The 27201-nt window shown below is 40.9% G+C and overlaps 1 protein-coding gene across 1 annotated transcript in view; it reads left to right on the plus strand.

Moving 5' to 3' along the window:
- The window catches only part of NELL1 (neural EGFL like 1), a 999502-nt gene that overhangs the window by 610990 nt on the left and 361311 nt on the right, over positions 1-27201 (plus strand). The window contains exon 13 of the mRNA XM_068977360.1: positions 3766-3888. Within this exon, the coding sequence (XP_068833461.1) occupies positions 3766-3888 (123 nt within the window). The remainder of the gene's footprint in view (positions 1-3765; positions 3889-27201) is intronic.

Raw genomic sequence — 27201 nt, forward strand, 5'->3', positions numbered from 1 at the left:
ATGATTGATATTTCTCCTGGCAATCTTGATTCCAGCTTGTGCTTTATCCAGCCCAGCATTTCTCATGATGTACTCTGCATGTTAGTTAAATAATCAGGGTGACAATATACAGCCTTGACATATTCCTTTTCCTATTTGGAACCAGTCTGTTGTTCCATGTCAAATTCTAACTGCTGCTTCCTGACCTGCATACAGATTTCTCAAGAGGCAGGTCAGGTGGTCTGGTATTCCCATCTCTTTCAGAATTTTCCACAGTTTATTGTGATCCACACAGTCAAAGGCTTTGGCATAGTTAATAAAGCAGAAAATAGATGTTTTTTCTGGAACTCTCTTGCTTTTTCGATGATCAGGTAGATGTTGGCAATATGATCTCTGGTTCCTCTGCCTTTTCTAAAACCAGCTTGAGCATCAGGGAGTTCACGGTTCACATATTGCTGAAGCCTGGCTTGGAGAATTTTGAGCATTACTTTACTAGCGTGTGAGATGAGTGCATTTGTGCGGTAGTTTGTGCACTCTTTAGCATTGCCAAAGAATGGTTCGTGACATTGTACAGGAGACAGGGATCAAGACCATCCCCAGTAAAAAGAAATGCAAAAAAGCAAAATTACTGTCTCAGGAGGGCTTACAAATAACTGTGAAAAGAAGAGAAGTGAAAAGCAAAGGAGAAAAGGAAAGATATACTGTACATTTGAATGCAGAGTTCCCAAGAATAGCAAGCAGAGGTAAGAAAGCCTTCCTCAGTGATAACATGATAGGTGTGTTAATTAACCCAATGGGATAATCCTTTTCGACTGTTTATCAAATTATTACATTGTACATTTTCAGTATCTTTCAATTCTGCTTGTTAAGTATGCCTTTATTAAGCTGATGATAGGAGTGGAATGGTTGGAGACTGCAAAGACAACAGTGGACCAGACTTCTGGAATGTTGCATACAATCATTTCTCCACACTGTTGTTTCACCTGGAGTGCCCTTCTTGAGCATTTCTGGCTGAGAAAACCATGACCGTTTTTATTTATTTATTTATTTATTTTAATGTGTATATTCAAAAGTGAATTTATTATACAATTTTATTTGACCGTTTTTAAAAGGCTAGTTCAAACACTATGCCTTTCAAGAAGATTTTCCTGCCTATTAGAAGGCATTTCTTCCCTCCAGTGAACTTCTTTTCGGTTTACCTTTGTTTCTCTTAGCAAACATGAGCACACATGCTCGTTTGCCTAGGTCATTCTGAATTATGCCTCTTATTCCAGTGTAGTTATTAGCAAAGTCCCCTTTCACTCTAAAATATGTTCTATTTATATGATAAAATATAAGGTCACCCACTTATAACTCCTTTCGCTTCTCCCTTGTGTTCTGGTTAGTGACATATTGCTGTCTGGTGACCTCTATTAAAATGTTCATGTGAGCAGGGACCATATCTACTCATTTGTAATACCAATACAGACTCTAATAATTATTTATTAAGTGGATTTAAATAAGTCTATTGAAAACTCTTGGAGTCTAATCCTTCATTCTTAGACTTTTTTGTGTTTCTAACATCTCTTGGTATTGCATCTGTACATATGAGGTGCTTGCTAGGTCTGTAAATGTGTTCAGACATTCACAGGGCTCTACTATTTCCGGAACAACCTGAAGATGATTTGAGCACTGACTAGAAGTGTGTCTTCATAAATCTCCTCCCCTCACACTGGTTGCTAACCTGTGCACATGTCTCTCTGACAGTTTGATTTGGTCTTCCGGCGTTAAGAAAAATTTTCTTTGGAAAAATGCAAGCTGTTAAGAGCAATGGGCAAGTATCTACTTGACCTTTTTGCTTGTGGGTGACTGAAACAGCTCTACTTTGCAGAATTTAACTTTTCTCTAGGACTCTTTAACCAAGTCCCTGTTAGGAAATTTAAAATGAAAAATTAATGAAGATAGACATTATTTCACTTGATTGCTAATTGATCTAATAGTTTGCTTAACAAACTATATTGAGTGTTTAGTTTTGTTCAGTTAGTATTGTTTTCTTTGAGGTTTCTAGCTGGGATTTCAACTATTGTTTTATAGCCTTTTATGGCTTCAATAACCCTACTTGATTTTTCTCCTCAAAATTTCTATGTCATAGTAGCAAATGTTAAAGGGAGTAAAAGGCATAAACTTTCTCATATTATTTATTTACAGAGGAGTCATTTAGGTGAATATAAAAACTTCCCAGTGATGAGGGGAGAGTGTAGTTATCTGTGAACTCTTGATTTCTGACTTGAAATCTTTCAGTCCATTTCATAGTGTTAGATATACTTTCCCCTGTGTCTTGTGAATTAAGGATGCTGTGACTATTTGAATATATGTAACCATATTATTAGAGAAGGAAATGGCAACCCACTCCAGTACTCTTGCCTGGAAAATACCATGGATGGAGGAGCCTGTAGGCTACAGTCCATGGGGTCGCAAAGAGTCGGACACAGCTGAGCGACTTCCCTTTCTTTCTTTCTATAGTTTCCTTTAGAGAAGGAAATGGCAAACCACTCCAGTGTTCTTGCCTGGAGAATCCCGTGGACAGAGGGTCCTGGTGGGCTGTGGTCTATGGGGTTGCAGAGAGTCGGACACGACTGAGTGACTAACACACACACGCAACGATATTCCTACATGTCAGGCATCAGCACAGTGGTTAAACTCTGAATCCTGTGAGATGGTTAGTGCTCCTCTGCTAGGCTGTATTTTCTGGGCCTTCCTCTTTAGTTTTAGCCTCCTTGTTCTTTTGGAGAAGGATCTTGGGAGGGTGAGACAGGTGGCTGGACCACGAGCTGAACCCTGGCAATCAGAGCCGCACATGCAATCCCTGCCCTTGTAATGTGTATTCTGGCCACTGTTCCCACAGTCAGAGCTGTTTAAAGGACACAGCCCTGAACGAGCAAAGTATTGTTGAGACCATCAGGATGTAATACGTGACTGAACCCCATTAAGGCCTCTATAAAAACTTTTAAGATTCTGGTGGGCAAGTGCAGAGATCTACTGGCCTTGTACCCACGCAAGACCAGCCTCATATGTAAGTCCCCTTGCTTATTAAATCTGTGTCTAGCAGTCTGGAGTGTCTGCCTCTTTCTTTGGTCTCTCCTTGCTCTCTTTGTATGAAGGCCAGTTTCAGATTCTACCCAGGAAGCTTCCAAGGTTTCCAACCAACATGTTCTAAAGAAGCCATGGACTCTCTCCTGTGGGTTTGTTTCTTTTCCTTTTCTTTTTCTCAACCTTGCAGGAAGGTTTCCCAGCCTTGGGACTGTTGACTTGTCAGACTGGTTGAATTCTCTGTTGTGGTGTGCGGTCCTGTGCATTGCTGAACGCTTAGCAGCATCCCTGCCCTCCATCTACTGGATGCCAATAGCATCACCTTTCTCATAGCATGACAACCAAACATATCCTCAGATACTGTCAAATGTTTCCAGGAGGAAGAAAAGATGCAGAATTGAACACCTCTCCCCACCACCCCTTGAGAACCCGGCTTTGGAGCCTCTGCAGAAACCTTTGCAGCCATGAAAGAAGCAGTGACCTTAGAGCAGCACTTAGGAATCATTGTCACTTGGATAAATCTCTTGACTTCTCTGACACTCAGTCTATTTCCGTGCAAAGTGAGGATAATAACATACATCTTAGAGCTGCTGAGATTTCAAGGTCCCAATGCATGGTAGCCACTTGCATTCTTACCTGGTGAGTTCCAGCTACCTTTTCCAGTGTCAGAGATTCCAACTTCTGAAAAGGTGTCTCTCTTTCTTGCCCTGCAAACAGAGCACGACGACTGTGGCAGCGGGCAGCACCACTGCGATGAGAATGCCATCTGCACCAACACTGTCCAGGGACACAGCTGCACCTGCAAGCCGGGCTACGTGGGCAACGGGACCATCTGCAGAGGTAGGCTGGTTGCTGCAGGGGTGAAGCTGCCCATGAGCTGCCTCCCTGCCTGGGCTATTGGCGTGCCTGTCACAGGTCCTTTGTGTCCTTCTGGTGATTGACCCCGCCCAGGGTTCCTGTCTCTGGTGGGGTCAGCGGGCAAGGGCACTGTGCAGCAGAGAAGAATAAAAATGCTCTGAGTCTGACTTTTGCTAAGAAGGAAGAAGGTGTGCTTGTGGGTGGAGCATGGTCCCGTATCTTGATGGCTGTCTCCAGCTTTGCCTTTTGGCTTGTGTTTGTGATGGATGTGCTGGTGGTTGAGGTGGGCGTCTGTTCTCTGAGAGCCCTGCTCAGACAGCAAGAGGACCCCACTCATGGCCACTCTTTAGGTGGGATAGGATGCTAAAAGTTTCAGCCCCTCTCTGTGTTTGGAACAATTCAGAGGCCAGTGCTCAGGCTTTTGTCTGCATTCAGGATAAATTCCCCTTACTCCTGCTGTCTAATGGGAGCAGTCAGAGTCTGGTCCCTGACTCCACTCAGCTTTTCTCTCTTCTCTCCCCCGAACTCTCTCTGTACCAGAGCCTATTCCTCGCTATTCCTGCACATGCCAGCCACATTCTGATCTGAGGCTGTGTGCTTGGGCTTCCCCACCCCGCCTCCACACTCATCTCCTTCAGGTGTCTACTCAAGTCTCTGCCATCCTCAGAGACTTAATCTGATCATTCTGCCGGAAATAAACCTCTAGAACTTCTCAGTCCCATACCCTCCTTTATTTTCCTTAACTAACCCGGCCTCTCAGAACATTATACATCGATGCGCTTATACTTCTGTATTATCTGTCCCCTCGTAAGTCCTGTGAGAGGGACTGCTCGGTCATGTCCCCCTGCTCTTTTCCCATCAACTAGAATGGTACCTGGCACACTGTAAGCATCAGCAATCACTCACTGACTCAATCAGCCCAAGAGGAAACGGACGTCACACTGAAAAAGAGGCACGATCTATATTAAAAACAAAAAGAAAAACAAAAAAACCCAGGAAATAACCCTTTGGTATTATTATTCCCCCCATTTTAGAGGTCACAATATTGAGACACTGAAAGGTTAAGTAACTTACGCAAGGACACACAGCAGTCTAGCAGTATTCTTCAGCAGAGATGACATACTGATGATGAGAAATAATATACAGCGACTAAGTCACCATATTCATGCATTAGATTAGAGGAGAACCTTATTATATTGATTGTGTTCTGTCTCAGTGAGGTTGGGGTGAACAGCCTCATGCATGACTGAGAGGTAAATGGGTGAAAGTTTTTAATGGCAAGTTGACAAAATCAATCTACTTTTAAAGTAAATCTGAAGGGTCTTAGAGAGATTCTCTTGATTCCATTGATTTTGCTTCTTGAAATATGTTCCAAGTATATGCTTTTGAGGGAGAAAAAAATGCATGTACAGGGATATTTTCGCTACATTATTTGTATTCACTGAAAACCAAAAACAGTCGAAGTGTGTGGCAGTCGTGGAATGATTTAATTTATTTGGAGTATTATTTTGTGGAATGGAATATGGTGGTTTGAAATTCTGAGCATATGTATGCACACACGTGTGCAGATGCATGTACACACCCATCCTAGAAGACATACTTTTCAGAAAAAACAAATAAAAGCAAGTTATAGGACAGTACATATAATGTCATCACTTGGCAAATTTATTATTTCTAAATATCTATACATATATTTATGTAAATGCAGTGACATGCCAACCATGCAGACTGTCCACCTTATTAACCATGGGGACAGGAGAAAAAGAACATTCACTTATTGCTATGAATTCAGTATTTTTTGTGTCTCCTCTAGTGGGGATTTATATATGTAATATTTGGGTGTTTTTTAAAAAGTTCCATAAGGCAAATAAAGAAACTAGTGCTCGGTGTTTAAAAGAAGACTTGAATATATTTCTAAAACAAAACGAAAAAGGAATGTAAACATTAATATAATTCCACGGAGTATCAGGCCCCTGCTAGTGCATGTGATCTGATGCTGTAAATCTGAGGAGCAGCGCAGGGAATCGATCTTAATGCATTTTGTTCAGAATGATCTTACCTCATAAAATGATAGTGGTTGCACCAGGTGAGTGAGTTTGTTTGCCAGCCCCTCTCTTGCCCTATGTGCTAGGTTGCGGCTTCACCTTTTGTGGAATTTGAAAGTCCCCACTGCAAAAAATATGAGTTCAAATAATATTCCTGGTGTCCACAGACTCTGAAAATACATCTTCCCCAAAAATTATAAATTAGGGCTAGTAATTTTCTTAACGTAATTGTCATGGTCAGTCATGTTAACCTCAATAAAACCAGGAGGATCTTACATTTTGTCAGTGTTGTGTGGGGAGCCGTTGCTGCGGAGATAAAAAATTTGACAAAGGACTTGGCAAGGTGGGGTTTAGACCTGATTTCCTTACTGGTGGGTTGTCACTTCTGTATTTTTACATACTACAATTGGGTCAATATCACCTTCAAAATTCATCCAGTAGTGTTATTGCAAAGAATTATTAAAGGAATATATATCACTGTTTTAAACTATCAAATGCTATAAAAGTGAAAACAGTATTGTTGGTGGCACAGTGATGAAGGACAAGAAAAGGCAGTCCATGAGTTGGCTTGATTCTCAGCCTTGTGACTGAGGTACCCAACTATGTGTCTGTTTCAAGGCGTACATTTTACCGTTGAGTTTTCCACTTGTAACTGAATCATTTCTAGAGGGAGTTGGACCAGGAGAATCAGACAGCTTAACTAATTCTTTTTTTTCTTTAATGTTTAAAGCTTTCCTAGACATGGTGTTGTTCATGGAATTGGCTACATCTGGGTAGAAATGAACACTGCTAACACTTCTATTAACAAGCAAAACACTGGCAACTGTTTCTTGAACAATGCTAATTAGTGAAAATTCTCTGAGATGGGCTTTCCTGGTGACGAATGCCCACGTAAGGAGTTTTGGTTTGTTTTGTTTTTCTCACAGAGATGGAAAAATACTCTCCCAGCTTCAACAACAATCATCAAGTATGCCGAGAGGCACTTCAGGCCCACCCTCTACACATACACTTGGCACATGAACCTGGCCCACTGACTGCAGGGCTCCCATGTGCCCTGACCGAGGTGCTGTGTATGGGTTGGGCAGGGAAGCTGAGCCAGCTCTCTGCCCTTCTTGCGATCCCACTGCCCCAGTCCACAAACGATGGGCAGCTCAGGGGAATGTAGTCTCCCCACTGAGTCCCTGGATCACTGAGGACTGTGCCTGCACACCGCCTACTGGGGGCGGTGGGGTGGCGTGTCTATGCTCCACTGGAAACACCCAGAGTCTGTGAATCCAAGCCCCACCCTCCCCATGTCTATGCACAGGACTCTGCTGGAGAAACAGAGTGGCAGTTGTCCCTGCTCTGAGGGACTGGGGAACAGAGAGCTGAGAACCCATCCCGGAGAGGGAGGAAGAAGTGGGAGTTGTGCTGGGCAGTCACGACGTGTGGTCCTCTGTCCCACTGAACCTCACTTGGAAAACTTATATTCAACGATGGAATTATTAAGAACTTCAAGATGGTGACCACAGAACATGAATTCTCAGTCCCTTCTGAACTGGGGGTTCTGTGCAGCTGAGCTGGTTCTATGCTTGTGAAGTAACACCTGTCTATCAGCATTAGTGAGTTTTCCAGGCAGGTCATAGAACCTGAAGCAAAATGGCGCCTGGGACCCAGGATCAGGTGTCCAGGAGCTGGGCTGCTGTGGGAACTCACTCGTTCTGTCTCCTTGCTGCTGCTTTGTGTTGGCTTCATACCCTTATTTGCAGTCTGACTTCTGGTTTGTCCATGTTGCTGAGAGTCAGATCCTCTGTTTTGTAGATTCAAAACACTGGCCATATCAGCATACCTGAGATGGTTAATCTCTTGAGGATCAATACATTAATTTACTATGATAACTGTCAGGGTTTGAGAAGAGCATAAAAATGATACCCTTGTTTTCCCCAGCTACATTGAGAATCAGTTAGGAGGCAGATGAAGAAATCAAGCCAGTGGAGACCAGAATGTTAATATGAATATTGGTAAAGATGATGCCAGAGAACATGGCTTATGTATATGACAATAGTGTTCATAATACTGTACACCCAAATTAGGCCGATTTATGCAACCAGTCACTATTGAACCAGGGCACCTCATGGAGGATCTCTACTAAGGCTTCCTATGCAGTTTAGGGCAGGAGCCACAGCCCAGCAAGGGTGTATCCGGTGAGCCTCCTGACTCCTAGAGCAACAGTGAGGCGAGAACTAGGCTGCACATGTCCACTTCCTCTCTCCACGCATCAACAGTTGGGGGGAAATGGGAAGAAGGGGCCGGAGAGGGCAATGGCAGCCCACTCCAGGACTCTTGCCTGGAAAATCCCATGGATGGAGGAGCCTGGTAGGCTGCAGTCCATGGGGTCGCTAAGAGTCGGACTCTAAGTTGCTAAGCGACTTAGCAGCAGCAGCAGCAGCAGAGAAGGGGCAAGAGGCCAGGGGGAAATAACTCCTAGGAAATCAGATAAATGGAAAAGAAGCACCTCCCTCCCCCACCCCCGAATCCACCAAGAATTTCTATTAAGATGTGGCAAAATGTTTGTGTTTCTAGTTTTACCTTTATTAAGTGAAAGATAGGCAGGGAGCCACTTCTCAAAATTCAGAATTGCTTAAGTGAAAAATCAGAGCCATTGGGTTAAGTGGGAATTTTATTGGCTCGTCCTCTTAGTATCTGTTCACCTGCCACAACCATCTCCTTGGTGGGAATAGTCTTTCTAGAGTCAGTTCCAAAGCTAGTGTGATGCCCTTGCTCAAAAGCCACCAGCATTTCAGGAAACAGGGCCTGGTGTCACACTCCTGGTGCCCCCACAATGTACTCTGTTTTCTGGAGAAGTAGATTAATTAGCCACCCATTGCCCAGTGTTTATTTTCGAACCATGCAAGGGGCTCTTTAAGTACTTTATATTTTACAGCAATGTGGTTTTGTTTTTCCTAGTCTTCTAAGTCCAAGAAGCCCACCTTGGTCTCAGTCTGGGTGAGCACCCCTGTTCTGTGCTCCAAAGAAACCCTTTAAACAATTCTGCAGTCTTTATAATCTCCTGCTGCAGTTGCTTGTTGACTCATCTCTTAAGAGTTTCTTGTTGAATAAACACATGAAGATGCCTTTCTATTGGAACACGCACTTTTTTGTCTAGAAGATTTTACAAGGAAGTGAAAGTCCACCTGGGACACAGAGGTACCTAGCTTCTAGAGCCTTTACCCTAAGCTTGAGGAAATCATTGCTCCCACAGGTGATGTGCACACTGACTTTAATGTTGAGTCTGATTGCTAACGGATGACTGGCTTTCGAAGAAACTCTTTGCAATAAAATTCAATTCACTGTAGAAGTTCCTGCAACATAGGTGAATTCTTAAGACACTTCAGAATATCATGGTACTCCAAACTCATTTATTACGAGCATGCTTGCATTGAGGTGCATGTGCAGAGGGGCTGCTTCTAGAAATTTCTGTTTGAGTGGATGCTGGATCAGTTGTACAAGAAAGATACACAGTTGGGAGCAGAAGGCCAGAGAAGTTTTGATATAGACAAAAAGGTTAGTGTGACCCCTCATACTAAAGATCTAAATGAAGTCCTGAATTAATAAATAGACGTATCTCACATGCACAAAGATGCTTTCAGAGACTTGAAGGCAACATGAGAGGAAAGGAGAGGGAGAATAAAAGGAGAGTTGTTTTAATGACATATCACTGAAGATAATAAAAATTGGTCAACTGCTAGGCTGTGAAGCAGATAAGTGATATTCACAGATCTTGAAGGGAAATAGCAAGGGGCCTAGGAACGCCTTTGGCAAAAGTACTTAGAGTACTCTAGACAGTTTTGCAATGTGGTTAACAGACTGAGGGAGAATTCAGGAAGATCTCGGTCGAAAAGTCTGCCTTCAGGTGTGCGGACAAAATGCTGGCAGGAATGGTGCAAGGCAAGATTGAATGATTTTGTGGGATGGCTTGACCCATTTAGACCCAAGGCTATTTGTAAAAACACATTCATATTGATAAAAATTTGAGGGTTGTGAGTATATTTCTGAGTTCTCTGGAGTAAAGCCTAAACTCTTCAGCAAGGCACTCAAGACCCTACGACAGCTTGGCTGCCTCTGAATATTCCAAGCCTCACCTCTTGAAATACCATCTTCCCCCATTTTCTCACCAGTCATGCTTGTGGGTTAACTAACCTTACTCCTAACAGAACAGCCAGATCACCTCATGGCCCTCTCCTGTCCTTGGGATCATTTATTGCCCTGGAGTGAATTTGTTCATCCTCTGCTTATTCCGGTTGAAATCCTGTTCATGCTTGTTAGGCCAGCTCAAGACCTTGTGCTTCCTGGGTGCTCAGTAATTAGGTAATGATGCCAAATGAGACTTGGCCAGTTCATCTGACACAAATCAACTCTGCTCTTGTAGCTTGATGTATTAATTACTACTAAATCTAGCCCACCAGTGAGAAAATCAAAGGAAAATTAAAATTTTAAAGCCTGTGCTTGTGCAATTTCTGTTTCAATGTTTTAGAAAATCATCAATGGACCTGCTACTTAAGTTCAAAGACATTGTCTGTTGTACATAGAAAATTCATTTATTCTATTTTATGTTTCATTCCTACAGATGCTGAATGCCCCATAAATACTGAATGTCCTGTGAATACTGAATATAACTATCCCAGAAATCACTAAATTCTTTAGCCTGTTTTGAGAGGCACTAAGCAGCCCAAGTATGACTGCTACTGTTGCTTAATTTTTTTTGAATCTGTTAATATTTTCATTTATTATTTTTCCATCTATTTCAACTTTTTTTTTTAATTTGACCTCTTTTTAGACTCATTCACTTATTTACTCTGCAGTTCTAATGTGGGCTATGTTTAGAGCTGGAAGGCATGTCACATGCTGGAGAGCCAAGGTAATAAGGGAAACATGAGAGGCTACCAAGCATTTGCCCTTCAGGTTCTGAGAAATTTCTATTTCCCTAGCCACCCGCACATCCCCGTGTGGCATGTGCTTTTGGAAGGGGCATTGCCTTTGCATACTGTGTCCTGGCTTTATGTGAGCAATGGAAAACATTCAGGAGACTCAGATTAGTATTCCACTGTGTGGCCCCAAACAGCATGGAATCCTTTTCTTGGCTGCTCATTTAACTTTCAACTATAGATAAACTTGAGATCACTTTGTTCCATAAAAATTGAGTTTTTTTTTTTTTTTTAAACTCTGAGTGCATGTTGGAGGTTTAGAGTGTCTCCCTCCCTACAGTTTCAGATCAGTAGAAAGTAGATGAGGGTCAGCGAGGGAATCAGAGTGTGGCCTGTATCTTGGCTCCCTGGGATCGTCAGGCCCCATTTCGGGGTCACCTTCTCCCACTCTGTCAGTTGTAGGAGGAGGAGCTGGAAGAGAGGATGCAGAGTCCTGACGCACAGAGGTGGGCAGTCCTGGGGATCTTACTGTTCCTCCGTGTAGGAGACCTGAGGAAAAGGTGACTTGCATTGTGCTGGGGACATGGTCTTAGGGGCACACATGATCCAGTCTTCATCACACTTGCCAAGTAGACACTTCTCATAACGGAAAAAAGCTATTACTTGGGTATGGAAACGCAAAAACTGAAAACAATCATTCCACTGCCATTCCTTCCTGAGGACTGGAGAAGAAAGCATGACAAAGACTCTCACCTCCGTTGTTCCACCTCCAGAAATGCTAACCTATTTTGGATGCATTAATATGATCGCTAATGAAAGTAGATTGATAATAACAGTTGCATGAGTATTGTGGTATCAGTACTGCAGCGTTAAGCAGCACTAAGATAACTTCAGCCTTATTTGTAAACTCACTGTCATGAAAATTCTTACCAAGGACTAAGTTTAGATCTGTATGTATGTATTACAGTCCTTAAAGGACGCAGGAAGAATGCTTTATAATACTGATTTAATTCTAAAAGAGAGGGAAAAGTCTTTAGGCCCATGGATGTATTGTTATGCTTAAAATTTCAATAATACTTCCTATAAAAGATGAGACTGGAGCTTGAAAATAGAACTGATTGTACAGTTTAAGCTATCAAGAGGCATTATGTTCATCAGCTTGATAAAGAAAGGCAGAAAGACACAGAAGCTCTATCACAGTCTTGAAATGAGCAGCGGTGCATTAAGAAGAGAGATACAAAAGGGAAGTTTGTGTGGTACAAGGTGCAAAATACTGGTTGTGTTATTTTGACTTAACAAGGAAGACCTTGATGTAGTCTTTTCATAGCCTATCCCTTCAAGTGCATTTTCTCCTGGGCAAAAAAAGAGTCTCTTGGATGCACTTAAAGCACTTTCCATCACTTACCAAAGTCAGTGCTTACCTTTTAAAGTTTGCAGTCCAGTAGACATAACCACATCCCTAGGGGCTTAAGGGATACATGTTAAACCAGCTTGTATCTCAGAGGGCGTGGAAATCTGACACTTAGACAAGTGTTGATTCTTTTGAGTGCATTTTGAGGTTGCACTTTCGTGAGTTACATAGATGTTTCTTATCCGTAATTGTCACATCCAAAATGACTCATGAGATTAGCAGAGACATAGAAATATATATCACTTGATTTTATTTTAAAACAGGCTACTGAACATTGACTTTCTGGTGCAAAATCAAGATAAGACTGTCTTTCTTTCCTAAGGAACAATTCTCAATGGACCAGGAGACTTCTTCAGGCAACATTATGGAAAGATGCCACAGTTGATCTATAGGCTCTCTCTTCAGTGATGATCTGTTTAGGGGAGCAATTATTTCCAAAATATCTAAAGTATTTCACAACTGGTACTTTTATAGATGGCATCAGCTATACTTGGCATACCCATCTCTGCTCAGAATATACACAAAGGGCATTTACCTTTTGTAGAACTGAAAAAGTCTGGTACCTGGATGGATGCCATATTTTAAGGCAAGATTAGTATGCATAGATCTGATTCTTCTTAATGACTATTGTATTATGAAAGCTAAGCAGTCAGGAGCCTAGAACACATTCTGATGCTTGGTCTGCTTGGCCCAGAAACTTCTTAATGTTACTTTAGAGGCTTATATTGATTCAGATCTTTAAAAAAAAAAATATATATATATATATATATATATATATATATATATATATATATAGAATTGAAGTATAGTTGACTTACAGTGTTTCAGGTACAGCAAAGTGATTCAGTTATAATATACACATATATTATTTTCCAGTTAGGTTATTACAAGTTATTCATTGTAGTTCCCTGTGCTATATAGCAAACCTTTGTTGCTTGTTGCATATCTATGTTTTAGTTAGAAATATCACGTTCTATTCATACTAAGTCAAACAAATAGAATAAAAATGTCATAAATTTTTAGTTAGGCAAAAATTCATAAGTTTTCTAAAATATGTATTATATATATTTTTATTTATGCATACAAAAGCTTTTCTTTTTTCTTTTTTTGCAGATAATAAATCCACTTTATTTTTAAATTTTTATTTTTACTTTATTTTACTTTACAATACTGTATTGGTTCTACTATGCTTCATAAAAGCTTGAGAAAGAACATCAGAAAAAAAAAGAATAGATGGAGAAGTTGGAAAGCAAATTAAATGAAATGGGAGCATTGAATATGAAATAGAAAAAGTGAAGCAAACTAGATAAAAGTAAAAGATCATTATATAGTCCAATTGTTTTTAAACATGACTGCTCATTAGAAACATCTGGAGCTCTGGAGAAAAGAAAGCAATACCTGGCATTTTGTATTCTTCACAATATTTCAAGACAGTTCTGATATGCATCTGGATTTTAAAAAGTGATTACAGGTTTTTCTATTAAATCATAGTTTTGGTGATACAGCATTCTATTATTTTCTTTTTGACGAATTATGATCAATTCAGTTCATTCACTCAGTCATGTCCGACTCTTTGCGACCTCATGGACTGCAGCACACCTGGTTTCCCTGGCCATCACCAACTCCCGGAGCTTACTCAAACTGATATCCATTGAGTCTGTGATGCCTTCCAACCATCTCATCCTCTGTCATCCCCTTCTCCTCCCGCCTTCAATCTTTCCCAGCATTGGGGTCTTTTCCAATGAGCCAGTTCTTCGCATCAGGTGGCCAAAGTATTGGAGTTTCAATTTAAGCATCAGTCCTTCCAGTGAATATTCAGGACTGATTTCCTTTACGATGGACTGGTTTGATCTTCTTGCTGGGATTCTCAAGGGACTCTCAAGAGTCTTCTCCAACACCGCAGTTCAAAAGCATCAGTCATGAAGCAATGATATTAAGTAATAGCTACATAATCACAGTTGTGGAAGATGTTTATTAGTTTTCAAAATCAATAGCCAGATAAAAAATAAAAGATACTTAGAATTGCAGGCCTTAATGGGAACATAATTAACTTAAAAATAAAAGATAATTATATATGATTTGGGAGGTCAAGCAGAGTGCTGTGGGAAATGGAAGTGCATACGCACGTGTTTTCAGCCACCCAGCCAGTCTGTGTCTTTTGGTTGGTTCATTTAATCCTTTCCATTTAAGGTAAATATTGATACGTATGATCCTGTTAACATTTTCTTAATTGTTTGGGTTTATTTGCTGTAGGTCTTTTCTTCTCTTGTGTTTCCTTCCTAGAGAAGTTCCTTTAGCATTTGTTTTAAAGCTGGTTTGCTGGTACTGAATTGTCTCAGCTTTTGATGGTTTGGAAAACTTTTGATTTCTTCATCAGATCTGAAGGAGAGTCTTTCTGGGCAGAGTATTCTTGGTTGTGGGTCCTTCCTTTTCATCACTTGAAATATATCATGCCATTGCCTTCTTGCTTATAGAGATTCTGTTGAGAAATCAGCAGATAAACTGATGGGAACTCCCTTGTATGTTATTTGTCATTTTCCCCTTGTTGTTTGTTTAATATTTTATCTTTGTCTTTAATTTTTGCCAGTTTAATTACTATGTGTCTTAGTGTATTCCTCCTTGGGTTTATCTTGCCTGGGACTCTCTCTGCTTCCTGGACTTCACTGTTTCCTTTCCTATGTTCAAAAAGTTTTCAGCTATTATCTCTTCAAATATTTTCTCAGATCCTTTCTCTCTTTCTTCCTCTTATGGGACTCCTACAATGCAAATGTTTGTGCATTTAAAGTTGTCTCAGAGGTCTGTTAGGCTGTCTTCATTTCTTTTCATTCTTTTTTCTATATTCTATGACAGTGATTTCCATGATTCTGTCCTCCAGTTCATTTATCTGTTTTTTCTGCCTCAGTTATTCTGCTATTAATTCCTTCTAGTGTATTATTCATCTCTATTTGTACTTTGGTTCTTGTAGGTCTTTGGTAAACATTTCTTGCATCTTCTGCAAGAAAATGTTTTTCCCAGGATCCTGAATCATCTTCACTATGATTATTCTGAATTCTTTTTCTGGAAGATTGCCTATCTCCACTTCATTTAGTTGTTTTTCTGTGGTTTTATCTTGTCCCTTCAGCTGAGACATAACTTTCTGCTTTTTCATTGTGATTAACGTTCTATAATATGGTTTTGTATTAGCTGCCGTGGGACTGTGCTGCTTCTGTCTGCCCTATGATAGATGAGGCTAAGAGGCTTGTGTAAGCTTCCTAATGGGCGGGACTGGTGGTGGAAAAAACTGGGTTTTGCTCTGGTGGGCAGGGTGTTCCTCAAAAAAGCTTTAATCCAATTACCTGCTGATATGTGGGGTTACACTTCCTCCCTGTTAATTGTTAGGCCTGAAGTGATCCGGCCCTGGGTTCTGTGGGCTCTGGGATAGGGTTAATGGCAGCCTCCAAGAGTGTTCATGCCAAGGTGGACCTTCCAGGCCTGCTGCTGCCAGTGCCACCATCCCTGCAGGGAGCCCCTGTCCACCCACACTTCTGCAGAAGGCCCTCCAACCCTAGCAGGTGGTTTTGATTCAGTCTTCTGTGGCATCACTGCTCCTTTCTTCTGGGTCTTGGTGAGCATAAAATTTTGTTTGTGCCTTCCAAGACTGGAGTTTCTGTTCCCCCAGTGCTGTGGAAGTCTTGTAATCAAATCCCACTGGCCTTCCATGCCAGATTCCCTAGGGATTCCCAGTCCCTTTGTCAGATCCAGGCAGGGAAGCCTGATGTGAAGTTCACAACCTTCACAAGAGGAGGGAACCTTAACAAGTGGGAGGACTTCTTTGGTGTTATTGTTCTACAATTTGTGGGTCACCTACACTGCCAGTATGGGATTTGATTTTATTGAGATTGTGCCCCTGCTCCCATCTTGCTGCAGCTTCTTTGTCTTTGGACGTAGGGGATCTTTTCTTGGTGGGTTCCAGTGTCCTCCTGTTGATGGTTCAACAGCTAGTTGTAATTTTGGTGCTCTCACAGGAGGAGATGAGCACACGTCTGTCTACTCCACCATCTTGAGCTGGAAGCCAGTTCAGATCTTTATTAAGACAAAGGATGAATTGAAAAACATTTACAAAGAATGTGCAAATGTCAGCAGAGTTTGGTGGTAGTGGTCAATGTGATTCTGCCTCAACAGGATTTTTGTGGGATGCTAAACTCATACTGACCAGTAGAACGTGATGAGGTTCTCTCTTGCCTGCTTTCACATTTCTGTCTCACCCTATTTCCAACCCAAGGATGCATTTCTTCATTTCAGCCTCTTGCATGCCACTGTTTGTTTTCTAGAATAAAGTTAGATATGTTCCTGACAGAGTAGTTCAGCTCTGTTGGCAACTGCTCAGAAACTTAGTCCCTAAAATACAGCTATCTTCCAACTCAACCAAACTGAGTTTGGTATCTCTTTCTTCTGTTTCTCTTTCCCAGTCTTCTCATTTATACATTGTTACTGTTGTTCGGTGGCTAAGTTGTGTTTGACTCTTTGTGACTCCATGAATTGAATTTATGCATAGATGTTTATTTTCCAGGACATCTGGATTATACCTTGTTCTGTGATAATGAACCAAACAATCTCTTGTTACTCGTTTCCTTATTTGCTAATAGATATAATGACATTTTCAAATTTTTCTCACCCTTAGCTCCTAAATTTTAGGAAAAACTGGCAGGTAGTACGGCTGACATGTGAAACTGCTTGTATGAGGTTAGGACACAGTGGTAGCGTCTATCAGAGACAAGCTTGAGAATTTCAGTAGTTTCAAAATAGTAAGTTCTTATTTATCACACTTCATGGGAAATAGATGGGGAAACAGTGGAAACAGTGTCAGACTATTTTTGTGGGCTCCAAAATCACTGCAGATGGTGACTGCAGCCATGAAATTAAAAGACGCTTACTCCTTGGAAGAAAAGTTATGACCTACCTAGATAGCATATTCAAAAGCAGAGACATTACTTTGCCGACTAAGGTCCATCTAGTCAAGGCTATGGTTTTTCTAGTAGTCATGTATGGATGTGAGAGTTGGACTGTGAAGAAGGCTGAGCGCCGAAGAATTGATGCTTTTGAACTGTGGTGTTGGAGAAGACTCTTGAGAGTCCCTTGGACTGCAAGGAGATCCAACCAGTCCATTCTGAAGGAGATCAGACCTGGGATTTCTTTGGAAGGAATGATGCTAAAGCCGAAACTCCAGTACTTTGGCCACCTCATGCGATGAGTTGACTCTTTGGAAAAGACTCTGATGCTGGGAGGGATTTGGGGTAGGAGGAGAAGGGGATGACAGAGGATGAGATGGCTGGATGGCATCACGGACTCGATCGACGTGAATCTGAGTGAACTCCAGGAGTTGGTGATGGACAGGGAGGCCTGGCATGCTGCGATTCCTGGAGTCGCAAAGAGTTGGACACGACTGAGCGACTGAACTGAACTGAAGAGGTGATGGTGAGTGGAGGCCATGCTCCACACAGCAATACAGGGACCCATTCACCTTCCCTCTTGTAGCTGTGGCCTCTTCTTGGTTCTCAGAATTCTCACCATTCCATCAACAGATGGACAAAGAGAATTAGGTCCTATGTGGGTGGTTTGCATGGGCCAGATCTAAATTTGGTGCATACTTCTTTGCTCACATGGCCTTGAGCAGAATTACCTTGGTGGCCACCCTTAACAACAGAGCAGAATGTTTGTGAGCTTGGGAAGGAGAGGGAGGCCACAGCTCTTAGCGAACACTCACAGTCTCTGCTATATTATTGCTGTAAATACAACTCTAAGTGAATAAAAATGACTACATTATTATTGGTGGAAAATAAACTTCCATATGCAATACTAAAATAGATTGTGGCTGATGCACTGTGAAGATCATTTGTAGGCTTTCAAGTAAGAAAGACTGGGAGTAGCCAGGGTTTAAAATGGTCTCCAGTTGAATGCACTTATTCTTTCCAGCCATGTCATCACCACTTCTTTCTGGCTTCAGTCAAATTAAAGAGGGTTCATTTTTTATCTAAGCTTCGGATCCAGCCTGTTACAAGAAAAATTGAGAAACTCCTTTATGGGTCACTTGAAAGTAATGCAAAATACTCAGACTCATTAAACATCTCTTGAATAGAAGTTCCAGTGACATAGTAAAGTAAGTCTCCACGTGAGCCCCTGGGTCTCATAATTCTGTTACTTAAATAATTGACTTCTGCTTGTTAATAAATACAACTCTCTTCCTATTGTTTGTGATCGTTTCTTCCCAAATCATTGACTTTTTCATTTTTAAACTTACAATACATAAATCATGTGTTGATTCTTTGGACTGTGTCCTTCTATCATCTTACTTACTTAGGGAAATACTGTTTTTAATGTGCCATATTCTGAAACTGACACTGGGCAGGGGTGAGGCAAAATTTCAACTATTTATTCAAATATAACAACTCTACTTTTAAGTTTATTAGGAATAATGTATTAAGATAGAGTTTCTTTTAAGTAGAATACTAGAATTTCATAAAGTGGGTATTTTGCTTAAGTGACTATATAAATATAGGAGGAATTCTAGATATTCTTCGGAAACATAGGCTTATTTTTGGAGATGTGACAAGATGAGGTTGGAAAATGGTTTGAATTCAGCCTCCTAGAGTCTTTAAAGCAAGGAAATGGCTTTTGACATCTAGATGGAAAACTCTGTTTTGCACAGATACGGATATTGGACATTAGTATATTCATTTATAGTATGTCTCTAAAGACTATAGAATTTCCTAAAAGGTGACTTGCTTTATGTTTAACAAAACAAAATAAAACATACACATGCCGTACACAGATGCATGGTTTTAAATTAGTAGAAGACATAAAAGCTCTAGGATAGCAATGCCTAGTTGAAATATAATGTAAAGCACAGGTTGATTTAAATTTTCTAGAAATTATATTAACAAAGGGAAGAAGAAACAGGTTTCACATCTCTCAATCCAGACATTTCAAGGGCTCTACAGATAGCTGTGCCTACTGACTACCACAGCAGCTATAAAACGTTCAGGATACATTTCCATTACTAAGAATACAGCACATTCTTTAATCTGTACCCCTAAGCACACAGAGGAGATGTCTAGAGAGGCAGCATGGCACCCTGAAAGGAAGAAATGGGCTTTCCATCATTTTCTTTGTTATGTTGAGCAGCCGGGCCTGGCTTTCAGTTAAATGCAAAACTGTAGTGTTTATTAAGCAGACAGATGGCTGGAATCCATATACCAGGGGCTGGAAATATCTAATTCCTTCTACAGTATAACATTTCCTGTCTCAGGATGAAATTTCCCCATAAAGTCACAAATTGAACAGAAATGAGTAGCATTCATCAAAGATCAAATTATACTAAGATAAGAGAGAGTGTAAGGGAAAACAACGTCTAGAGCATTTACTTTTGTTGCATTTCAAGATCAACTTCATATTAAAAACAATTCGTAAAACAGTAGACATAAACGCTTTTCGTAATGACCTGCTTACCATGATGATGCTTGTCGACTTTAAATAGTGACGTGCTCTGCAGCCTCCTGTGACAGCCATCAGCCAGAGGAGAGCCGTGCATTCTAAAGAACAGGGAAACAGGGCAATTTGTGGATAATTTTTTGACATGCTTTTCCATGCCACTTATCCATGGATTCCTACTTGAATGCTGAATTTACAAAGAAAAAAAAAAAAAAAAACCTCATTATTTTAGACCCAGATAATTTAGAATTTGAAATAATTTTATTGAAATTGAATTAGCCAGAGGCAGCTCCAAACACTGTAAATACAAGGACTTTTGAATCTGGCACTCTTAATATCAAATCTTGACAGTGATACATACTGTGGGATATAGGGCATCATCTCTTTGCTTTCTGCGGTTGCTTGCTCGCCTAATGAATGTGGAGGAAATGGCACCAGCTTCATAGTGGATATTACCACCCCTGTCTTTTTCAGTTCGATTGCTTTCCAGTCCACCCAGGACACATCCTGATCCAGTGATTATCCACGGTTTACCTGCAGGCTGCACGCTGAATGAGAGTGATGAAGGGCATGGTTTCTGGAGCTAGACTTCTGTTTGCTTAGAAGTCTGGCCCTTATGCTTAAGTCAACTGTGTATCTCGGGTTAGTGACTTAACCAATGTGTGCCTCACTTTAGGAACTGGTCATAATAGTTGTATCTACTTCCATGTGTTGTTTTCAAGACTGAGCTATAAGTGTTTAGGGTACTGCCTCGAATGTAGTGGGTACTGTTGAGTATCTGTCTCCCATGTGACTATGCTGAAGATGCCCCCATGCATCCCAATGACTTTAAGGATGGAATTTACACTTCTTTTAAGGATGGAATTCACACGCCTTAGCCTGGTACAGTGGCCTTTCCTGATCCACTGGCTATCTACCTATTTAGTCTTATTTGTTGCCACTTCCTCTCTAATAAAACCTGCCCTACTTTAGTTACACTGCCTACAGTGTTCCAAATCTCCCTTGCTGTGGAATAGTTCAATGGTTACAAGTGCATGGATTGTTGAGATCAGTCTGCTGGTTCAATACTGGTTTCTAGCACTTAGCAGTTCTGACCTGAAGGCTAAATAAAGTGCTTATACATAGTGTGTTCTTAGTTGTTACATCCTCACTTTGATGAAATGTCTGCTTTCATTTTTATTTGGTGCTTACTTGTCCTTCAAAATGCAATTGAAGTTCTACCTTTTTCAAACCATCTACCTTCACCTCTCCTCTGTGTTCCTGCATATCATTCTCTTGGCATCCATCACACCATAGTGTAACTGCTAATTTACTTGATTGGTCTCCCTTAATGGCCTGGGAAGACAGACAGGATGTCCTTTTCATCTTTGTGTCCATAAAGTTTAGCAGATAAGGGTTATTTAATAAATATTTGTTGAGGAAAATAAGCAATAAAATAGTTGTGCAGATTAAGTGAAATAACACATGTTGACCATTTGGCACATATTTCCTTTCCTCTAAAATTTACTTTTAGGTAGCCATGTTATGTGGGAAAAGGGTTTTATGCTTTACTGAGAAAGTCGATAAATCAGGATCCTGCTCACAGTTAAATATTTGACATTTGATCTCTATTTGGATGTGTCTTTTCTCATTAATAGTGACTAAAGTGGTTTGGTGGTTGGGTCCACCAGATTCAGGTTATTCCATATAATGTAAAGTATGTTTTCTTTTTACACAGTGAATGTTGAAGCAATACAAATATAATACCTGAAGAAAAGCATGGCTATGTACCCAGAATCCCACCTTTTGACAGCTAGCATTTATTGAGCACCTATGAGCCAGGCATGGTGTTAAGAGCTTTCCAACAGATATCTCATTTATTTCCCAGTTTTTTTTATTTGAAATATTTTTTTATTTTGTATACATGTATGTTTCAAAGAGCTGAACCCTGCTCACAATTCATATACTGGACATGAGACACAGCATACAGAGCTCACCCGTCACAGGGAGATGGTGGGGCCCAGGACCTGATGGAATGTCTGGGGCTGCACCGAGTCTAGACAGCAGGTACAGAGATGGTGAGGAGTCACCAGGCAGGCCCTCCTGCTCAACAGTCTAAGGCTAGGTCCCAGGTCACCTCCTGGAATGGAGAAGTTCAGGGTTACCTGGTGAGCGTAACCTAAAACCCCAACTCTTCTCCTGCCACATATCTCTCCCCAGCTGTGTCCCTATGGATGGGGCTTCTTAGGCCATAGAATCCCTTCTTATAGTTCTCTGTGAAGAAGGCAGAATCATTGTCGCCATAATAGACACGGGGAAACTGAGGCTTTAGAAAGGATGAAGCAATTAACTATGTAATCTAGGACAGGGATTCCCTGGTCAGTTCAGTTCAGTTGCTCAGTTGTGTCCGACTCTTTGCAGCCCCATGGACTGCAGCACACCAGGCTTCCTGGGTAGCTCACATGGTAAAGAATCCACCTACAAAACAGGAGACCCAGGTTCAATTGCTGGGTTGGAAGATCCCCTGGAAGAGGGAATGGCTACCCACTCCAGTGTTCTTGCCTGGAGAATCCCCATGGACAGAGGGGCCTGGTGGGCTATAGCCCTTGGGGTCACAAAGAAACTGAGCGAATAACACACACACACACACACACTGAATCAGGGATAAAGGTTAGATAAGCAGAAGACTGTTTTTATCATGTGTGTTAATACCAAGATGTTATGTGGATACAAGTTTAGAGAATGCCAAGACTTATCCTGGAACACAGGTCATGAGGGGATAATAGGCTTTTCTTGAGAAAACTGTAAGGGAAGGAAACTTCTGGGACATGACCAAAGACCTGATTGTTGGTAAGGACCTGATTCTTGATTTGTCTGGTGGAGGAAGCATTCTCTGAAGAGAAAGGGGATTTAGGGAAATATGTTGACTACCGGCTGACGTCCCATAGCCAAGTCTTTGGGACAAAACAGAGCAGGAGCCGGAAGGAGAAAGGGAGCAGTAGGTCTGAGACTGAGTTTGAATTAAGGGTTGTCTTTGAGGTGACAGAGGTCAGAGGCGTGTGCAGCCTGACTAGGTAAGTCTCATATTCCGGTGATGGTTCCTGAGGTGAAGTCAGAGGGAAGACAGAACCTGTATCACAGTCAGCTGAGGGAAGAGGAGGCTGGTCAGAGTAGAGAACTAGATATCTGTTCATTTTACCGCTTAGCATTCTTTCACCATGTTGGTAGCCATTTCTTAGTTCTCTTCTAGGAGCTTATAGTCTATACAGCCCTAGTGTTGAAACCCATAACTCTTCTCTGACACAATAATTGAAGTGCATTTCCCTGGCCACAAAAATTGGTTCAGGCTTGACATGTTACCCGAGGAGATCCAGTTAGTTCTCTCCCCACTGCCCCACCCTGGTTACGTTCAACTGACTCATCTAACGTGGAAGAGAATCTGGAAGAATATGACCAGGAACATTTATGGCCATTTTGAAACAACAGGGGAGAAGCTGTCTGAGAATGACTCCAACACACAAAATGAAGTGAAGGTTGAACCAGGTCCTAATGATATTGTTGCAACTTGTGTATTCAGTCATGCCTGAAGTGGGACCACCCCTGTTGCTGGCTGCTAAGTCGCTTCAGTCGTGTCTGACTCTGTGCAACCCCATAGACAGGAGCCCACCAGGCTTCCCCGTCCCCGAGTGTTGCTTAATTCTCTTGATCTGGGTTTTCTGTCATTTTCTAAGGAAGCACTGGCTGTTGGTATGGTAACTCAACTGCTTTGTGAAGGAAAGCAGTGAAAATCCTTAACATTCCAGTGGGGAGAAGCTTTGTATTTCTATGAGTATAACATATATTTGGAATAAAGGTGATGTGACTTAGGGTGGTCAAGGTTCTTACTGTTAAGCTGAAGGAAGCAGTGATTTAGATAGACAAAAAATGAGCAGTTTTGGCTGTGGACTTGTACTGTATGTTTTTCTCTCCTCTTTCATGGACAGATTATTATCAGTCTCACTATTTTACATGAAGATTTTTTTTCTTCTTTTCTAAAACAGTTATTTATTGTATGACTGCATATGTAGGGCTTTGTGGATGCTTTTCTTCTCTTCACCCTTTTCTGGAGCCTTTTAGTTCGGGTCAGTAAAACAGGCACCAGTTTGCATCGTTCATGCCATCCTCAAAACCTGCAGGGTTGCTCCTTCGTTCCTGGCTGTTGGAGTTAAAATATCATTTCCCTCTTCTTTAGAATGGTGCTGCTTTGATTCTTTATCAGATTCCAGCTGGATTTGAGGGACTGTAGCCTAATCACCCAGGTTGGTAGAAGAGGGTTTTCAGATTTTTTTCTCTGGCTAAGAATTGAAACATAAATAAACTCAGAAGAGTTCCCCTCTGGGGAAGATTAAGTCAATGACTCTAATTCAGATGATTCTGTTAAGTTGTATTATCTTGAGCAAAGCACTCTATTGCTTGACATTTTAGATGATAAATATTGGGGAAAAGGAGTAAAAAGAGTAAGTCCCACTTTCCCTTACATCATGATACACACAGAAATGATACTCTTTGATAGGCATATTGGTATAAATAGATGAGGCTGCTCACTGCTGAGTATCTCGTTGCTGGGCAGAGGGTATCAATCTTAGCACACCTTACCCTGTTCCTGATGCTCTGACTGGAAAGCCTTTGAATTTGCAAACTGTAAGGACTGGATTTTGGTCCTAGCTCAGCCACTCAACCTGATTATATTCTTGTGGCATTCTCCTTTCCTTTTTTAAAAAAAATTTTGCTGTACTATAGTTTATTTACAGTGTGTATTTCAGATGTACAGTAGAGTATATGTATAAATATATATATAAATATATGTATATACTATGTATATTAGTATACATACATACATATATATACACATACATACACATACATATATATATACAAATACAAAGAGTATATATATACTCTTTTTTTACATTCTCTTACACTATAAGTTATTATTGTATAGTTCCTTGTGCCAAACAGTAGGTCCTTGTTGATTATTTTATATATTTTTTAATCTAAAATTCCTAATTTGTCCCTTTCCTTTCCCTTTTAGTAACCATAGTTTATTTTCTGTGTCTGTGAGTCTATCTCTGCTTTTTAAGTGAATTTATTTGTATCATTTTCATAGATTCCACATGTAAACAATATCATGATATTTGTCTTTCTCTGCTTGACTTACTTTACTTGGTATGATCATCTCTAGATTCATCTATGTTGCTGCAAATGACATCATTTCATTCTTTTTGTGGCTGAGTAATATTTTGTTTTGGTCCTCAGTTCTAGATCCTTAAATGAGGAATCTGAGGTCTAGTCCAAATGTAAATGTCTATATACCAGGAGCATTTTCAGATCTGATGAACAGAGGTTTCTGAGGTACACTGAGGCTTTAAGCATGAAAGCATAAACCTGAAGCTCATTACTTATCTGTTTAATTACTGCTAGTCATCCTTGTTTTGTGCTGGCCTCAGCCTATCAATAATAAATATTGTGGTTTGCCTTTAAGATGCCAAAGATAATAATTTATTATACCTTATTTTTCTTCTGCTTGATGTAGTCTTTAGAGAGATACTGTAAATGAACATTGTCTTATTTTTCTTAGTTTGATTACAGGATGCCCTTCAGCAGTTACCTGTAGGAAACTGAAAAAAAAATAAGGTTTGTTTACTTATAAGATCTAGAAATTACACATCTGGGGCAGCGTAGTGAGCTCACCAGGGGTTGAGCCCAGAGGCAAGATGAAGCTTAGGGTTATGCATTTATTGGGGTCAAGAGTGGAGGCTTAGGGTTTTGTGGGCTCAATTTCTATTAATAGGACATACTTAAGATGCAAGAGTGGGGATTTAGAGCATAGAAAGAGGAGAAAAAGTAATCAAAATGATTAAATATTGAAATCAATCAAGGTCTCTAAAACAACTATGTCCCAGCTCTTTATCTAGTTGTGAGGGTGGAAGTGTGTTTGTGATAACCATCTTTGAAGGGAATATCTTTTTGAAATGAATGCCTTGGTAACCAAAGTTTTAATCAGGCACTTGTATTACAAAAAAGAAACAGCAACCAGAAAGCTATCAGGGCTTATATATACCCCAATACCTTTAAAAAAAAAAAAATCAGACCTCCATTACTTAAGATACCTGTATGGGGCTTCCCTGGTGGCTCAGACAGTAAAGAATCTGCCTGCAGTGTGAAAGACCTGGGTTTTTGATCCCTGGGTTGGGAGGATCCCCTGGAGAAGGAAAAGGCTACCCACTCCAGTAGAGAGGGTCAGGATCTGGGTTAAATACTCAGAGATTATTCATAGCCTTTCTGAACTAAAAAGAAGAATTGAGATAATTTATTCCCCAAACACAAAAGCAGTCTCCTAAAGACATCAGAGTATATTTACATAGAGCATCGTGCAGATGCGCAATTGAGGATGCTCAGAGCCATCTCCTAGTTGTTCTTTGTCAGCATAGGAAGCAAAACCTAAATACATAATCCATGCATTATTAACCAATGTAATCCTCCTTAGCCATGTCTTTAGCATATAAAAGTAGTGACATTTCAGTATCAATATCCTATTAGCATCCAATAAGAGCAGGAACTGACCACTTTGATTGGACAGGACAGCATTAGATCCACCAGGTATGGATAGTTGGGGTCAAATGATCCCATAAGGAATATGAAGAGTCTACAGGTGCCCCTCACCACCCCCCCCCCCAGGGTGCAAGAGAATCAATAATTCATAGTCTTAGCCAAGGCAAATTTTTGGCAATGGTATGAGCAAGTGCTATGATCTGAATGTGTGTGTCCCCATCAAGTTCACATGCTGAATTGTTAAACTCCAAGGTATTAGGAGGTGGGGTCTTTGAAGGGTTCTCAAGTCACAAGGGTGGAAGTCTCATGAATGGGATTAGTGCCTTATAAAAGAGGCTCCAGAGAGCTCTTTAGCCCCTTCCAACATATGGGGACACAAAGGTTATGAATTAGGAAGAGTGCTGGCACCTTGAGTACTCCCTAGCCCTCAGAGCTATAAGAAATGCATTTCTGTTTATTTCACAAGCCCAGAGGCTGTGACTAAGTTGGCTCTGACACACCCAATCATCTGACACCAGACAGCATGAGGGGAAGTTCAGTGTTTACTGCAGACGCAAAAATAAGGAGTGCAAGCTGCTAATGCAGAAAAACCGGAACTTCCTGATAGGCTTCAGGGAAGGGATTTTAAAGGCAAAATAAGGATTATATCATACACGATCAGCTCATGCAAAGTTGTCTCCTTGGTTGATGATGAGGTGATAGGGTGGTGTCCCAATTTATCATCAGCTTTCAGGTTCTAGCCAATCTGGGGGCTATTTGCTTTTGGTCATCATGCAGTTAGCTTCTTCCATTTAGTGAGGGTTTTCAGTTCAGTTCAGTTCAGTTCAGTTCTGTCGCTCAGTCTTGTCCAACTCTGCGACCCCATGAATCGCAGCACGCCAGGCCTCCCTGTCCATCA

The sequence above is a fragment of the Capricornis sumatraensis genome, chromosome 8 (assembly GCF_032405125.1).
Source record: "Capricornis sumatraensis isolate serow.1 chromosome 8, serow.2, whole genome shotgun sequence".
Classification (NCBI taxonomy): domain Eukaryota; kingdom Metazoa; phylum Chordata; class Mammalia; order Artiodactyla; family Bovidae; genus Capricornis; species Capricornis sumatraensis.